General features: G+C 33.8%; 2 protein-coding genes across 3 annotated transcripts in view; one reads left to right on the top strand and one right to left on the bottom strand.

Moving 5' to 3' along the window:
• LOC137401741 (cyclic nucleotide-binding domain-containing protein 2-like) overlaps positions 1–16735 on the bottom strand; it is a 67660-nt gene extending 50925 nt beyond the window's left edge. For both annotated transcript variants that reach the window (XM_068088209.1, XM_068088210.1), the window contains exons 1-2: positions 16645–16735; positions 14577–14740 (exon numbers count right to left, since the gene is read on the bottom strand). In XM_068088209.1, the coding sequence (XP_067944310.1) occupies positions 14577–14614 (38 nt within the window). In that variant the 5' untranslated portion in view covers positions 14615–14740; positions 16645–16735. The remainder of the gene's footprint in view (positions 1–14576; positions 14741–16644) is intronic.
• Positions 3959–12472, top strand: LOC137402125 (interferon alpha-inducible protein 27-like protein 2A). Its single transcript, XM_068088593.1, has 3 exons — positions 3959–4082; positions 10180–10293; positions 12223–12472. The coding sequence occupies exons 1-3, from the start codon at positions 4004–4006 to the stop codon at positions 12306–12308; spliced, it is 279 nt and encodes a 92-aa protein (XP_067944694.1). The 5' UTR covers positions 3959–4003; the 3' UTR covers positions 12309–12472.
• Positions 16736–19568: the final 2833 nt, after the last annotated feature.

The following is a 19568-nucleotide window of genomic DNA, read 5'->3' as shown; positions in this document are numbered from 1 at the left end:
AAACATCAGTCTGTATAATCACCTCTCTACTTATATAAACATCAGTCTGTATAACTACCTCTCTACTTATATAAACATCAGTCTGTATAACTACCTCTCTACTTAAATAAACATAAGTCTGTATAACCACCTCTCTACTTATATAAACATCAGTCTGTATAACTACCTCTCTACTTATATAAACATCAGTCTGCATAACTACCTCTCTACTTATATAAACATCAGTCTGTATAACTACCTCTTTACTTATATAAACATCAGTCTGTATAACTACCTCTCTACTTATATAAACATCAGTCTGTATAACTACCTCTCTACTTATATAAACATCAGTCTGTATAACTACCTCTCTACTTATATAAACATCAGTCTGTATAACCACCTCTCTACTTATATAAACATCAGTCTGTATAACTACCTCTCTACTTAAATAAACATCAGTCTGTATAACTACCTCTCTACTTATATAAACATCAGTCTGTATAACTACCTCTCTACTTAAATAAACATCAGTCTGTATAACTACCTCTCTACTTAAATAAACATCAGTCTGTATAACTACCTCTCTACTTATATAAACATCAGTCTGTATAACTACCTCTCTACTTATATAAACATCAGTCTGTATAACTACCTCTCTACTTATATAAACATCAGTCTGTATAACCACCTCTCTACTTATATAAACATCAGTCTGTATAACTACCTCTCTACTTATATAAACATCAGTCTGTATAACTACCTCTCTACTTATATAAACATCAGTCTGTATAACTACCTCTTTACTTATATAAACATCAGTCTGTATAACTACCTCTCTACTTATATAAACATCAGTCTGTATAACTACCTCTCTACTTATATAAACATCAGTCTGTATAACTACCTCTCTACTTATATAAACATCAGTCTGTATAACCACCTCTCTACTTATATAAACATCAGTCTGTATAACTACCTCTCTACTTATGTAAACATCAGTCTGTATAACTGCCTCTCTACTTATATAAACATCAGTCAATATAACCACCTCTCTACTTATATAAACATCAGTCTGTATAACCACCTCTCTACTTATATAAACATCAGTCTGTATAACTACCTCTCTACTTATGTAAACATCAGTCTGTATAACTGCCTCTCTACTTATATAAACATCAGTCTATATAACCACCTCTCTACTTATATAAACATCAGTCTGTATAACTACCTCTCTACTTATATAAACATCAGTCTGTATAACTACCTCTCTACTTATATAAACATAAGTCTGTATAACTACCTCTCTACTTAAATAAACATCAGTCTGTATAACTACCTCTCTACTTATATAAACATCAGTCTGTATAACTACCTCTCTACTTAAATAAACATCAGTCTGTATAACTACCTCTCTACTTATATAAACATCAGTCTGTATAACTACCTCTCTACTTATATAAACATCAGTCTGTATAACTACCTCTCTACTTATATAAACATCAGTCTGTATAACCACCTCTCTACTTATATAAACATCAGTCTGTATAACCACCTGTCTACTTATATAAACATCAGTCTGTATAACTACCTCTCTACTTATATAAACATCAGTCTGTATAACCACCTCTCTACTTATATAAACATCAGTCTGTATAACCAATTCTCTACTTCTATTAATATAAACATTGGTAGTCCTTCACATCAAAACTGATTTACAGGCACCCAGGCTAACTCATGATTTCTGAGACTACACCTTGTAAGTAGTGTAGACTTCAGTCTTGTTCAAATACTGAAATTTAAGTCTTGACAGCGTATTTGTTAGCCTAACAATTCTTATCTGGCATTTATTAGGAACAAAGGTAGCTGAACTTAGTGCAGGGAAATTCATAAAAGGTGGACTTTAATCATACCGTAAAATAGAACAAAGTCCCCAGGGGAGTTCCGTCTTTATCGATGGTAATCAGTTGCTAATATCTAGATAACAGTCACATCATCAGTATCCCTATTTTACCCTACATGCATCAGAACTCCTATCTCCAGTGACTGTTTGTTAATAATTGGGTCACCATGATTTGTACTTCATACAACCTTAAACCATGAACAAAACAAGTTTGAATTCATGAAAGATGAATCTTACAACAGCCCCATTAATAAAATGAAACAATAGGGAAAGGTTTCAACTGATATGAGCCATGTTTACAATAAAGTATTTCTTGCTTGTGTCAGATATATAGTAGACGCTCCTACAACGTAAATAATCCACTAGGAGAATGTTTTCGTTATCGAGATTTTGCATTATACGAACAGTAAAACACATGCAAATCGCCTGATCTTTCCCAAAATCTTCACAAACTCACCTTCTGGTCTTTGGCAAAGGAAAAAGCTAAACTTTACTTTTTAATTTAACGACTGAACAGTAACTGTGTTAGTTTTGGTTTGTATTAACAACTTATCACTCGCACTTGAGTTCAGATCAGCGGTTACAGTAACTTTACGTCAAACCATAACTGCCACGTACAACTTTTATTAAATTTTCCAGGTAAATAAAACAAGCTAATTTCGATTTTGTACTCAAAATAAAGATTGGCCCACTAACTTTCAAAGTCATTCAGGCTTTTTTAAAGCGTTTTAATGTCGGTTTCGAAACCAACACGAACGGCACAACTAGCTCCACCCATAAATATGTGACGTAGCCTAGCTTTTCACGTACGGAAATTGGGGATTTTTAGTCCGATTTAGAATGATAGAGATGGGTGTCTTAAAACCCTTTATTATCTAAATTCCGCCTTCAAAATAATATCAGTCTTTTATGAAAGGTGGATAAGTATTTAAAATTGCTCGTAGCTTGTTACATGATGTTTAATAGGCTGAACGCCGAGAAAAATGAGCTCAAAAAAGCGCGATGTCACCCCAAGCTAGCGTTGTTATCGCACTTTTTTGTGCTCATGTTTTCGAGATGAATATTGAAACCCTTTAAAAAAGCCTTAATGACTGAAAGTCGGTGGACCAATCTTTATTTTGAGTACAAAATCAGAATCAGCGTGTCTGATTTATACAGAACCTACGATAAAAGTTATACCTGACAGATATGGTTCAAGTTAAGGAGATTGAATACTCTCATTGTCTATTTAATCAATTTTTTTCCTTTTTTAGATAACAAGATCTGTGCCACAAAAAAAGAAAATTGCAAATATGTTTAAAATATAGTAAAAAGAAATACATTTTACTATAATAAGAGCAGTGTATGAATGTCTGTCTGTTTGTCCGAAGTCGGTGTTAACAGGTAGGATAAAACATTGTTTTTAATGAGACTCCTCGTGACATCCAGCTTGATAGACCGACACTCTAAGAAATGCCACAAGCAACGGATTTTAATGTTTCTAAATAATTGTGCAATTGCTTATTATGTGTTTTCTTGGCGCACATGAAGATCTCTAACAGCGCACCAGACTACACTCTACCAGTATACTAGCATATGTGATAGTGATACCCCTCTACTCCATTTTCCTTCCCAAGTGCGGTGAGAGAAAACAATATTTCTAAGGTTAAACATGACATTCTCATAATTCAATTTTAATTTGAGCCCATGCACCGGTTTGCCGCTTTATGGTATATGGAATTTTCTAAGTAATAAGAAGTAAAAACTACGTAAATTATTTGCGTTCAGTGGAATTAATGTGAAAGGATGTTTACGTCACATAAAAGTCTTTACTCCAACTCCTCCACACTCTTGCCTAGTCATAAAACATATCAACATAAGTTCTAACCAAAGCATTAGGAGAGCACTGATTACTAGGCTTGCATATGCAAGCTATCTGAGATTTTGTTGGTAAGGCAAAAAGCAGTCAATAATATGGCACCCACTGAAAGAGAAATCAAGCTCGCTGATATCATACACCTGAGTTAACACCGCGCCAATTGTTTTTCTGTAGTCATGACACGTGACCAATTAAGTTGGCTCACCTAGAAAGCCAGTCCTACAGTACGTAAACGGAGACACGCTGTTACAAAGCTAGTTAGAATGGACATCGCTCTTAAAACTCTCGCTGTCGGCACAGCAGTGGCTGTGGGAGGGCTAGTCGTTCCAGGAGCTGTTTTAGGTAAGTTGGCTTGAAAAAAAAGTCATATTGTATTTCCTTATTGTCAATTCTCTCACAACTAAACAAGCGAATGTCAAAGTTTGGCCACGAGGATAAGCTGACCTACCACTTGGCTTACATTCCTAGAGAACCATTTTCATACTGTTATCGCAAGGATTACATCTAGATGTATTAACCAGAAAATCTCTAGTCATGCTACCCATTAGGTAAACCTTGTGCGGGCCGCCATTACAATTTAATGATGCACTTTCACAAAGATTTTCAGTTGACTATATCAGAAAGTATGGGTAATTTTCAACTATTTGAGATTGTTTTAAATGTTTGAGATGATTTGACTGCCAGGATGTTTCTCGCTCACGGGTGGGCAATCTTTTTAGGCATAAGGCCACTTTCGGATGGTAAGTTGATAAAAGACCACCATCACCTGTGTACTATAACTTTTAACTTGCAGTGCAGTGGAGGAAAAACAATGTGCAGGGAAAATAATGTTTATTTTCCTATATCAGTGTTTCTCAAAATGTTAATGTTAATAGCATGAATTTTCAGCTATCGCTTTAACATTATAAAATTTTAGAAATTCATGGAAATTGGAAAAAAATCATTTTTCCAATTATTGCAATGACTATTATTATTTGCTTCGCTTTTTTATAATCTTTGCTGCACTTGACATCGCTGCACTTGCCATTGCTGCACTTGAAAACTCACTGCCACAGAGATGCTGGATATTTTGTTGTGGGAAGAAACCGTTGGAGGGGATTCCCCATGTAAAAAGGGGATGTTATTTTCTGCAGACAAGAGCAGTGATAACTCATGATTGAGTTATTCCTTCCTTCCCTAAGAAGTTATTCCTATAACAACTTATCACTCGCACTTGAGTTCAGATCAGCGGTTACAGTAACTTTACGTCAAACCATAACTGCCACGTACAACTTTTATCAAATTTTCCAGGTAAATCAAACAGGCCACGAGGATAAGCTGCGAGTAATCGATTTTTGCAGTATTTAGATTGTAGTAAAAAGTACATTCAGTTTTGTCCTCTTTAGCCAGCAACAAAAAGGCCGCTTTGAAACAGCAAAAAGGCGACCGCACTTGCCTGAAGGCCGCGCGCTGCCCAAGCCTGTTCTAGATTAGTCAATTATATCAGAAAGTATGGGTATTTGTGTCATGATCACAGAAACCATGGTAAAGTCAGAATTATAAGATTTAGAGTTATCTACACTAGCAGATGGACAAAATTCTCACGGTTATTTTGCAAAAAGAATTTTGATTCTAGCTTATTTACAGCAGATTTTATGGTCAATAAACTGAATGCACGTTTACCATTAGTGCGAAAACATAGTTCCGAGAAAACTGGTGTTAAAGTCTGTGAAACGAACACCGATGCAAAATTTTGTTTACATTTCAAAACGTCATAGCAACCAATATTAAGAGGTTGTGATATTTATCTAGATTTCTGTCTCTGTATCCAAAACATTATGCTGAATTCAAAAATGTAAACAGTTTTTGGCTGGTTGTCATAGAATTAGCTGTATATCTATAAAAAAAAATGTATTACTTAATTTTGCAGATTTTAAAAACGGCTTGCAAGTGCCGTGATATTGTGCACAACCGTAGCATGATCAACAAAATCTTTAAAAAAAATAATAACAGTAACATATTGCACACCATCGGTCATTATATACTTCGATCTTGTAAATTCGAATAATTATTCTTATAATTAAATCTTATAAAATCAAATAATTATTCTTATAATCAAATATTGTAATATTCTTATAAGAATTGTTAGGTATAGATCATGGTCATTCCCTTTACTTTCACTTCTTTTGACATCAGCTGGAACACTAAAGTACTCTTTATAAGTGTCCAAAATGTCAGAATTATATTTCAAACCGGCAAAAAATAAACGATTACGTTTTTCGGACGCCATTTTTAAGTACTTCCTGTTTAGCATAGCAACGGTATCAGTATCCCAAAATAACTCGGTATACTTGATCTACCAGCATCACGCAAGGGAGAGAGTGTCTACTTGTGTACAATACTAAGTACAGTCAAACATGGATAACTCGCCCACGGATAGCTCGAACACATGGTTAATTCGAACGGTTTCTTTGGTCCGTTCACTCGAACTCAACACTGTTAACTCGAATTGTTTTTCCCAATGGCTACCAAAACGGTTGTTATCGCTTTAGAAAATCACTTTATTCCAAGTCATAGAGGTAAACCTCAACTTTTCGTAATTCATAAGCGTCGTTATTACCACCATCAACAAAATATTTTTGTCAACGACTTTTCTAAAGGTTTGGTGAAATTTGATTTATACCAAAAATCCGCTTAGCAATCGCCCTTCGGAAGCAAGGTAAAGTAAGATAATCTTTGCATAAACTTCACGAAAAATCGGCAAAATTGATCGTGGGTAAAACGCTCAAAAGAAAAAGATGTCTTATCTTTTGAGCATTTCAACAACGATCAAGTTTTGCCAATGTCAATCTAAAAAACGTCCTGGCAATAACATCACCTCAAACAACAAACCAATCTCAAGTGATAGAAAAATCTCTATACTTTTTGATAAAAACGTTTTAAACTTTACATTAGAAGCATTTAATTTGAAACAAGCCATTTGTGCTTTTGATTTATATTATAGTTTGTATATGTACATGTATCTACTAATAAATAAGTAAATACATGGACTTGTGACAGTGCTCTGATAACTTGAATGCTCTGATAATTCGAACACTTTCGCTCAGTCCCGTGAAGTTCGAGTTATCCATGTTTGACTGTATGCCGAAATTGGCATACAATCTTTAGTACAAAATCCCTCCCAGCATCATGCAAGGGAGGGAATGTGTACGTATGTACAACACTACATAATCCGAAATTAACATACAATTCTTAGTTTATTATACAAAACATCATTAAAAATTTATTTGAAATTTTAATTCACACGATATTTTATAAGCTTATATTTCAATTTTTCCTTTTCATATTAACTATTGAAACTAAGACACGTTGGTTGCATATCAAAAGTATCAATATTGGTTGCATATCAAAAGTATCAATATTGGTTGCATATAAAAAGTATCAATATTGGTTGCATATAAAAAGTATCAATATTGTTTGCATATAAAAAGTATCAATATTGGTTGCATATAAAAAGTATCAATATTGGTTGCATATAAAAAGTATCAATATTGGTTGCATATAAAAAGTATCAATATTGGTTGCATATAAAAAGTATCAATATTGGTTGCATATAAAAAGTATCAATATTGGTTGCATATAAAAAGTATCAATATTGGTTGCATATGAAAAGTATCAATATTGGTTGCATATAAAAAGTATCAATATTGGTTGCATATCAAAAGTATCAATATTGGTTGCATATAAAAAGTATCAATATTGGTTGCATATAAAAAGTATCAATATTGGTTGCATATAAAAAGTATCAATATTGGTTGCATATAAAAAGTATCAATATTGGTTGCATATGAAAAGTATCAATATTGGTTGCATATAAAAAGTATCAATATTGGTTGCATATCAAAAGTATCAATATTGGTTGCATATAAAAAGTATCAATATTGGTTGCATATAAAAAGTATCAATATTGGTTGCATATAAAAAGTATCAATATTGGTTGCATATCAAAAGTATCAATATTGGTTGCATATCAAAAGTATCAATATTGGTTGCATATCAAAAGTATCAATATTGGTTGCATATAAAAAGTATCAATATTGGTTGCATATAAAAAGTATCAATATTGGTTGCATATCAAAAGTATCAATATTGGTTGCATATAAAAAGTATCAATATTGGTTGCATATAAATTGCATTGGTTGCAATTTTTCCTTTTCATATTAACTATTGAAACTAAGACACGTTGGTTGCATATAAAAAGTATCAATATTGGTTGCATATAAAAAGTATCAATATTGGTTGCATATAAAAAGTATCAATATTGGTTGCATATAAAAAGTATCAATATTGGTTGCATATAAAAAGTATCAATATTGGTTGCATATAAAAAGTATCAATATTGGTTGCATATAAAAAGTATCAATATTGGTTGCATATAAAAAGTATCAATATTGGTTGCATATAAAAAGTATCAATATTGGTTGCATATAAAAAGTATCAATATTGGTTGCATATAAAAAGTATCAATATTGTTTGCATATAAAAAGTATCAATATTGGTTGCATATAAAAAGTATCAATATTACATAAAAACGGAGAATCCTTTCAATAAACCTCTCCTACTTTGGTTTAGAGTTAGCTCAACTAGTTCTTGAACTATCAGTGATTTTTGCAATAGGAGAGCAGGTACAGCTGACTTTAGCATCAACAAGTTGATTATATTTCTTATCTTCGTATATGTTTGTTATTTTATAATTGAAAATTATTGATTATTGTCAAACAACACCTCATACAAAGTTACTTTCCATTGTACTGCCAAACTATTACTCAAAAGCTACATTTAAGCAACTTCCTATAGCATTTAGTCTCCAAATTCGGTTTATAAGGACCGGTTTGATCGACATCAAATATATTTTTCAGTTTTAAAATGTACTTACTGAAAATAATATCGAAAATAATAGTGAGGATGGAAAGTAATTATTGTAGGTTTCCTTTAGTTATAAAATCTATTGTAAGGTCTGCTTCGGTATGATCACCTTGCATCTTAAGTTTTTGCTGTGACGTATGCTAGGTTTCCATGATATTGATAATTCACTAGTTCGCGTTTACTGCAAGATGGAACTGGCACATAATCTGCAAGTTATGCGAGTTTCCTTAATAGAAAATTTTTATCGAATGTTTTATGCTTGCGAAATAAAGAAACGGTACTTTCGAATCACATACAAGAAAATGTGGTACAAGAAAAAAGCTTACAAGTTTTAAATATACACAAGTATTGGCACTTACTGTATATACACAAGTATTGGCACTTACTGTATACACACAAGTATTGGCACTTACTGTATACACACAAGTATTGGCACTTACTGTATATACACAAGTATTGGCACTTACTGTATATACACCAGTATTGGCACTTACTGTATATACACAAGTATTGGCACTTACTGTATGTACACAAGTATTGGCACTTACTGTATGTACACAAGTATTGGCACTTACTGTATATACACAAGTATTGGCACTTGCTGTATGTACACAAGTATTGGCACTTACTGTATACACACAAGTATTGGCACTTACTGTATGTACACAAGTATTGGCACTTACTGTATATACACAAGTATTGGCACTTACTGTATGTACACAAGTATTGGCACTTACTGTATATACACAAGTATTGGCACTTACTGTTTGTACATAAGTATTGGCACTTACTGTATGTACACAAGTATTGGCACTTACTGTATGTACACAAGTAATGGCACTTACTGTATATACACAAGTATTGGCACTTACTGCATATACACAAGTATTGGCACTTACTGTATATACACAAGTATTGGCACTTACTGTATGTACACAAGTATTGGCACTTACTGTATGTACACAAGTATTGGCACTTACTGTATGTACACAAGTATTGGCACTTACTGTATATACACAAGTATTGGCACTTACTGTATGTACACAAGTATTGGCACTTACTGTATGTACACAAGTATTGGCACTTACTGTATGTACACAAGTATTGGCACTTACTGTATGTACACAAGTATTGGCACTTACTGTATGTACACAAGTATTGGCACTTACTGTATACACACAAGTATTGGCTCTTACTGTATACACACAAGTATTGGCACTTACTGAATGTACACGAGTATTGGCACTTACTGGATATACACAAGTGCCAATTAATCAATTGGGCATTCTTCCTGATTGATCAATAATCTGAATGATGAATGTAAGAAATATGAAGTTTTAGTAAGGATTCAGTAGTATGTAAGTGGGTAGTAACTGTTCAATAACAAAAAGTATTAGTCGAAAGATCGGACAATTCAGTTCTTAACAAAATCAGTCCGATCTTTGCGTTATGGTCAGACAACTTCACTTCAGTGAGCCTTGGTTCATTTCCCTAGTAATCCTATGCGTTTAAAATAGCTCTACCTAATTTCAAGGAGCTGTTGGATTCACTGCGGGAGGTGTCGCTGCAGGCAGCATTGCTGCTGGAGTTCAAGCTGGAATTGGCAATGTAGCTGCTGGCTCATTGTTTGCAGTATGTCAAAGTGCGGGTGAGTAGCGCATAAACTCAATAACTGTGTTTGGCAAAATCAATGAACAATATCAATATTTATCTGCCTTTGCTTGCACAGTGATACATGGTTGGTTTTAGAGTCAATTAAATTTGTAGTAAAAATCACATAGCGTGCAGACACCATTGCTACTTTGCAACTCCATGATATACTAGCTTGTGTCGTACATGATACGTTTCTGATTTATATAACACACTTGCAACATACATAACATGATTGTGACCTAGATAAAATGATTGTGACCTAGATAATATGATTGTGACCTAGATAATATGATTGTGACCTAGATAATATGATTGTGACCTAGATAATATGATTGCGACCTAGATAATATGATTGCGACCTAGATCACATGATTGCGACCTAGATCACATGATTGCGACCTAGATCACATGATTGCGACTTAGATCACATGATTGCGACCTAGATAACATAATAGCGACCTAGATAACATAATAGCGACCTAGATAACATAATAGCGACCTAGATAACATAATAGCGACCTAGATAACATGATTGCGACCTAGATCACATGATTGCGACCTAGATCACATGATTGCAACCTAGATAACATAATAGCCACCTAGATAACATGATTGTGGCCTACATAATATGTAACCTTTATAATAAACTGAACTCAACCTTCATTCTATTAGTAAGTTTCAGAGTTGATGATTGTACATCAATGAACTAGTCGCACAATAGTCGCACAATAACAAGGCAGTAGATTTTCAAACTGTCAGCATAAATAACGATAGATGAGATCACGACTTTCATGTTGCTCTAACCACAAAAAAGCATACACAATAAAAATGATAGCAACAATTTTGCCCAATATCAATTTTGTGTCGCCGAATAATAGGTGTTTGCCAAAAATTGGTAGCCCATCAATTGGTAACCCATCGGATCAACCCAGTATCATCGTATATCACAGGATCATTCTTGGGCTCAGTGGTTTAACTCTATGCAACAACCTCATTAAATGGCATCTTGTCGAATGTGAACCTGTTGCCACGAGACATAATCACAGCATGAACCGCTGTCTGAGAACTAGACTCCAAATAAGGAGTTAATGAGATAGTTTAACATTAATGCAAAATCAAATCTGCAACTTAAAGTTTGACCCGCAACTTAAAGTTTGACCTGCAACAAAATTTACATTGCAGTTATTCGGTATCAAGATTCAATGTTTTACTCTGCTGTGTTGTAGGTGCAAAATATGTGGAAATGTGATTACAAGCTCCTAAAAGCTCAAAAACGAACAGTTAATTGCAGCGATCACGAAACCGCCGTAGATTAGAATCTCTTTCCAAAACGGCTCAAATATGATGTAGCTGTCGTAGATGGTTTCAGTTTACACATTCATGCAACCGCATCCGTCCATGCCCATTGCCCATGCCTATAAAACCACACCTATTGTTCATACGCGTCTACTTTATCGTCATTGTAATGCATTCACTTTCAGCACTGATATCTTATAACTTACCGTAAAAATTTGTTTAATTTTTCAACCTTAGCTCAAAGGAGTACATATCATTGTCTGATAAACATGATGAGCCTGTTGGTCACCTGTGATAATCGAAAAATGCTGCAGAAATTACTTGCAAAGTATTGGGTCACATGATCAAATTACGACTAGACAACTAGACCAAGCTGAAACAAAACTGTAAAGTAGCGATCATCTATATTTGATACGGGATCTTCGGTAGAACCCGAAGTGTTTGTCATAAACTAGTGCTATAAGAATTTTTATATTGAGCCTTTTATTGGCCTTTCAATTTATTTTGTGCTAGTTGTGCATACGACTTACTTTTTGCTAGTTGTGTATTCAACTTAATTTTGATTAGTTGCATAATAATTACTTAAGTTGCTTGTGTGGTGATCAGTTTATGTGATATGTTTCTGTAGGGGCAGCTGGAGTTGGTACTGTCGTTAGTGGAGCAACGGCAGCTGCCTCAGGAGCAGTTGCAGCAGCCATAGCTGCAGTCGCCTAACAACTCGACAAAATATAGCAGACATGTTTTACTAACTTTTGTTGTGATTACTCTTAGAGAGGTAGTTGTGGTGAAATTCTTTCCCATTCGTCCTTTGGTTTCCACCCTCTTTAGAATGATTTATTGAGTGTCAATGTGATAATATTTGAACCAAAATAAAATACATAGCAGAACGTGAATATTTTGGCTCAATAATATTAACTCAGTCACCATGAGTTATATTAAATTGGAAATGAGCATCAATATTGCATCACTCATTAAGTTAGTACCAAATTTAGCCCTGAGGGATAATCTGCTGTCATCATGCTGTTATCTGCTGTTCTCTGATATTTAAAACTCTTAAAATTGACAAAGCCGGATACAGCTTTTTGACGGAAATGCCAAACTTCTAAATAACCATCATAAGCATTGACTATTTAAAAAAGATTTTAAAAGTAAAGCTCCGGTGGTTTTATAGCCTTCTTGCTACAACAACCTATAGTATTAAGCCACTCGTCAGAAACCTTTGCTTTGAAACTTCTAATCTAAGCATGCTGTATATGGTGCATATATTTTGAAAGAAAATATATATATTCATTCAGAGTGCAAACATTTTGCCATAGACAATGGCAAATCATGGGCATTAGCAAAACATGACTGGCCCCTCCTACCACCTGCCTGCAACTGACTCACTTGGTTGATCAAGCGAATACAAAATAATTTTGGCTTTAATAGTCATAATTTCTCAAAAAAATATGTTCAAGAAATGTATACTAGGTGTAAAAGGTTGTAAGTTATAGAGGTGTTTGATTATTAATGATAGCTAAGCCTCTTGCCTAAGTAATTTTACACTTTTGGAGTTGTTTGACCATGTTCTTAAAAGGGGAAACAACTCTAACACATGTATGTATGCCTCTACATGATTAACGATTGGTTCTGGTTTATCATTTATTGCAACGCTGTATGTCAGTTAAAATATTTGTTGTCATCTATTTTTTATTCATTACTTGAATTAAATCTATTTCAATTTAACAATGGAAAATTATTGTCACAAAAGTGACAATATATCATGGATCAATTATAGGCCGATTTAAAATTTGTTCAATATTTTAGATAGATAGATAAGATATTGTATTACGACAAACAAACATTTGAGAATGTTTAAAAAACTGAAAAATTCGCCAAATTTTACACAAGATCCTCATAATAAAAAATCTTACCTTGCCCTTAGCTCAGTCTCTCTACCACTACTATATTGCATTGTAAAAGCCATTGATTTCTAAGAACAGGTGATATACATAGGCCTACATGCATTTAATCTTAGGTTATATTTGACCGCTTTTATTAACTGAGGACAATCTATTGTTGATAACAATCGATGCTATTGCAAGAATATTATCGTCAAACAGTGACATTAATTAATAAGGTTCTCCACAGGTGCTCAACAAGCATTTAATACAATTTCTCTTCAATAAAAAGTCCGAAAAAAATATCTAAAATGACAATATGCTACAATTTGGAAAACAGATTACCTAAATGCGCAGCTACGAAATGCATTTGTGGCAAAGGCCCATACTTTAGGCCGTGGCACACTGTATTCATGAAAGATGTGAGAATGGATTTTAACAGTTTGTAATAGGCCTATTCCAAAATTAGTACGAGAAACTAAAATGTTTGAATTTATTGGAGATTTTTCCTTGCACCACCCTATAAGGCCATCTTTGCTATAACTTGGGTTTTATGTCCTTGACCAAATTTTAGTCAAGAAAAAATTTATATATCTAGACTTACTTTTAAAAAAAATTGGAAAATAAAAAATTACCATGGTGGCACTCGTTTCGAAGTTTACGTCACCATTTTTACTGTTACTATTGCTACGAAATAGATCCAAGTAATAAAAAATAAAAACTTAAATACAATATAAAATAACAGCTATTATCCTTGCTAAATCTTAATTGAATGCTGACTTGCACAAATCGCATCCAGGCACCCTTTCCAGTCATTAATTACAGAACTTGAATATTTTTGCTGAACTCATTTTATGCATCGTCTACCGAGAGTGTTTGTACAAAAGTTGAAAACACTGGCAAAACAGTTTTAAATTGGCAAATGCCCAATGAAAGCAATGTACGTGAACAGGCCCTAAACTATTCAGAAACTGCAAGGAAACCCAGGGATAGTGGCCAGACACAACTGAAGCTTATAAGCAAGTTGCACACCACTTTTTGCTAACTGCACACATCTTTTTGTTAGTTGCACTTCACCTTTTGCTAGTTGCACACCACTTACTCTTGGAAGTAAGCAACAGTAGCAAGCTTCTCCTGCATATGCAGTGGATACTCGGAAAAGCTCTGAACATGCTGCAGTCCATATTTTGCCAGCTGCACCTGTTCTTTGGTTCGTAAGGAAGGATGCTGATTAAGAATGTCCCGCACGTCAGCACTCAACAGAATCTGCATAGAGCAATCATAACATAGTAGCATAACATAGTAGCATAACATAGTAGCATAACATAGTAGCATAACATAGTAGCATAACATAGTAGCATAACATAGTAGCATAACATAGTAGCATAACATAGTAACATAACATAGTAGCATAACATAGTAGCATAACATAGTAGCATAACATAGTAGCATAACATAGTAGCATAACATAGTAGCATAACATAGTAGCATAACATAGTAGCATAACATAGTAGCATAACATAGTAGCATAACATAGTAGCATAACATAGTAGCATAACATAGTAGCATAACATAGTAGGATAGCCGGTAAAATCTTGTGATTGGACAAACATTATGAGCCCAAACTACATCATCTAGCTTGCGTTTATTTTACAAAAGAGATGCTCTTTCTCTCACATAAAAATTAAACAATAGTCGACTCAACGAAGAAGTGCATGCATCATTATTGCCATCAGATCGCTATCTGAGACACAGGTATGATATTGTTCACAGTAAAGATGTGCACCTTGATCATTAGAGCCAGTGGAACCTGTTTTCACAATATCTTCTATCAACAAAGTGCAGGGTTGGCTCGGTTTAAACCAATGGTTTAAACCGAGTTGTTTAAACCCGGTTTAAATCAGGGTGAAACAACCAGTTTTTTTTGGTTTTTTCATTATTTTTGGTGAAAAACATAATATTTTAAGCTCCTAGTGGTTTATGTGCAGTAGAAATGCAATTATATGTAATTATCAGCTGTGAAAGTTTATTTAGGACACAGTAGTAAATTGATGGCAGAGCTCAAGTTGAAACTACATGAAATCCTAGCACAACAATGACTTAGTGAATTTCATTTTCAATTGGTTTTATCAAGTGATATGAGGATCTCTTTACTGATGCAATATAAAAACCATGTGAAATATACTAATCTAATCATCGTCTCTAATAATGAATGAATACTTTCTCAAGTCTGGCCAGTGAGAAAGGATTACTTATAATTAGAAATTAAAACAATAAAATCTTTTTGGGCAAAAGCTTCAAGTTTGCAAACTAATATTTCATTTATTGGGCACAAGCCAAAGTAGTTGGATTGTTAGAATTCCGTTTATCAAGTTTTTTGTTTTTTGAAAAGTTAAAGTTTTGCCTCAAACTTTCAACATGCCTCGCAAACAGGATCCCGTTTGGCAGTTTTTCACTTGAACTGCAAAAGGCAAAGGTTTTAAGGCAAATGTAATAGGTGTGCGGTCGTAACGCGAGGTCACGCAGATAGGCTTAAAGCTCACGTAGCAAAATGTCAAGCCGAAAACACCAATTTAGACAGTCATGCTAGTATTCAGGTGATAGAAGTTGAGTCATCTGCCACTGCTCCAGACACTAAAAATGCATCTGCATTATGCTCTGCCCTACACTACAACACGACTAATCACTTGGATTAAAATTCATACTTATACATAGAGCTGTATGTAAAATATTCACTTTATGCGATAAGATTTCTGCTCTGTATTTCATCGATCATGTTTGATTAAAGACTCATTCGGAAATTTCCATATTGCCATCTTCAACAGATGATTCCACATATGTATGTTCAATACTCAATCATGTAGCTATGGTAAGTGATGTTAATTAGACTTAAAATTGCAAAAAACATTGGTAAAATTATAAAAACCATAAAAACTGGTTCAACCAAAAAACCTGGTTTTTTCGGTTTTTTCACAAAAACCATGTTTTTTTTTCCAATCCATGACACTTTGTCAAAGTGCCATGGATTGCAAAATCGAACAGTAACCACACGTTAGAAAAAAATACATGTTTTGATGCGTTGATTAACCATCGATTGGAATTTGCAGCTGTAATCGTACTTGATCTAAGCTACTACATACGGTACCTGTAAATCATAAATTATTGTATACCTGCAAATACAATGAAAATCTTCACAGCATTCCACAAGTTATTGTAATGTATGACAAATTACTAACGCAAATCGTGCCGAAAACACGCCCGCGACTCTGTAATTAACAAAAAGAAAAGGTTCACTCGCTACTAAATTTCTAATACGCATAGTGGGTAGTAGGCTAGTAGCTTGCGAGTATGTAGCTACCTATAATCGCTATTGGTAAATCGTCAAAAATTCGTAGCTTTGTTTTATCTCGAAAATACATGTACAGTACCGTGATAATTTTTATGGTCTCTCTCAGTATGCACGTGTACATCAATACGCATACATGTAAAAGCTTAGCGAAACCGGCTACGCACTTGAACTGTATATACAGTACATAGCGACTACGGCTATTGTAGAACAAACGCATTGACACAAACGTCAACTCGTTCAGCTTCATAAGCAAGGAGATTTATCTAAGTAGAACATAGAAGAGTATAACTATAGAGTATAGACAATCGTGTAAACATCGTTTTATATAGAGTCTCACTCCAGCGGCAGCGTCTGTTCAGGTCATTTACATACACCTGCGATGAGCTGAACTTCTTTTTACATTTTTGAAGCTTAGAACTACTGCTAAAAATAAATATTGACGGGGGGACTTTACATCAGTCTAAACTAACAGAGAAGCCTAACTTCTAATAATAATCAAAATAGTAATTACCGTATTATTCAACAAACGGATTTTACCAGTTACGGTATATTATATATAGTTTAAGAGTTATATTTTTAAGTATCTAGGAAAAGAAAACTCCTAATATCTAAAAGTCAACAACAAAGTAAAGATTTAAGAAGTAGAATTGTTGTAGTTAAGTAACCCTAGCTATTTTTTGAAATGGGTTTTAGAGGGTAAAAGTTAGTGTCTCATTAATATGCTATCAATTGGAGGCGTGGCATTTCCGCCACCACGGCTGACGAGCTATGACGTCATTGTCTAAACTTTCATAATCGTAAACTCAGAAATTTATCAACGCAATCTATGTTCACGTATTACCGTATATGTACAGTTCTAGCGCGTATGTTGGTCTTGTAGGAACGGTAGTTGAAGGGGCATGGAGAACTCAAACTACACCTACTACCCTCTAACCAATCATGCCATTCACCATCTATCCTTCCCTATTTTAACATTTTTATAGTAACTATACGTTGTTTTCATAACTAGAAGTTTGTTGTCATAGATATGCATAACTATTTTCACAAAGCTTTTATTTATCCACTTTTTGTTTAAATAATACTTATATCAATCCTCAAACTTGCTTTTTACATTTTTATGCATTCTGTTCCAACATTACCATATTGTATTAGTTAGACTATTCATTAGTTTCTTAGGTAGATTATAGTTTTTTTGTGTTGTTCTTTTTTACTTTTTGTTGTACACTGCTTTTTATATAGTTTATTCGCTGTGGTACCTTGTGGAAAACACGTAGTAAAATATGGCTATTGATTACCACAAGAAAGATTGCTCATATATATGTATATATATATACTAATAAATTATTTAAAAGCAACACTTATCTTTTTTTCTCAGCTGAGAAAAAAGATAAGTATTGCTTTTAAATAATTTATTAGTATATAGCTGCTCCAATATATTGTTGAGCACTCTAATTTTAGTAATACTAGTTCATAATTCTTAGGAATTTATAGTGTATATATATATACAATTGAGTAAAATAAACGTAAATAATAAAATATATAGAGAAATATATATTTATTTCTCAAAGTATGTGTGTATGTGTGTCCCTCTAGCTATAGTTATTAAAATCTTGATAATGAAATTTCGCATTCTGTTGGATGTTTTAATGCATTCTGATGAACTCGCGACAAACACCACGAAGGCTACGACAAGTTTGTTATCCGGACGCTCTACCACTGAGTTAGAACGGCATAGTGACCATGTACCTCGTGGAAAACACATAGTAAATAATGGCTATTGATTACCATAAGAAAGATTATATATATATATAGTATATGTGGTTTACACTGTAAAGTAAAGGGCTCAATAATCGAGTCAATTAGAGCTGTGTATAATTGAGCTATATATATATATATATATGCTATATATATATATGCTATATATATATATATGCTATATATATATAGCATATATATGTATATAGCATATATATAGCATATATATATAGCATATATATATATATTTATGGCATATATGTATAGCATTATATATACATGTACATGTATATATGTATGTGATTCCTGAATTATGTGGGCACAAAGCCCTATAGCTTCACAGAGTCCCGCGACCACATCTGGAAACAAAAACTCCTGTTTCCAAACAAACCCGATCAACATACTGATCTCTAATAGAATATTCCTACCTCGCTTTTAATACCTCACTTTTTTGCATTTACTTTAGAATTTTACAAAAAATTATTGGTAGTTTCTTGTAGGGAAACGTGTCATTTTTCAAATGGTGTTTAATACAACAATTAACTTCAGAGCGACTACCAATGGGAGTAATTTTTGTTGGGTAATGTTGCGGTCTCTCGATTATATGTAATTTTTCTTTTACCAAAATAGTGGGCGCAGCCTGTTTGTTCGGAAATGAGTGGGCTCCCATATACGCTTCTGTTGGTAGCGGGATTCTATGAAACTATACGGATCTGAGTGGGCCTATAGGAGCCCATTGTCTGCCTACACGTTCTTTTTGTAACCTTCTATATATAATACAGTAGTTCAGCTTACGGAGAAATGCGGTTTTTAATTTGCTATACGTACTGGTGAGTGGGCATTAATTTTAACAGTCATCGCATGTGTCAATATAATCTGCATCAGATTGCTGACTTTATACATGCATATTGCGCAATAGTTACATAGCTGATGTAGTATTGCGCAATCCATGGTTGAGTCATACTATTTCTTTATTGACACGGTTCACTT

This window comes from Watersipora subatra, chromosome 8 (assembly GCF_963576615.1).
Source record: "Watersipora subatra chromosome 8, tzWatSuba1.1, whole genome shotgun sequence".
NCBI classification, from domain to species: Eukaryota; Metazoa; Bryozoa; class Gymnolaemata; order Cheilostomatida; family Watersiporidae; genus Watersipora; species Watersipora subatra.
Note: the sequence above shows the minus strand (reverse complement) of the source record. Positions and strands in the feature narration are given on the sequence as shown.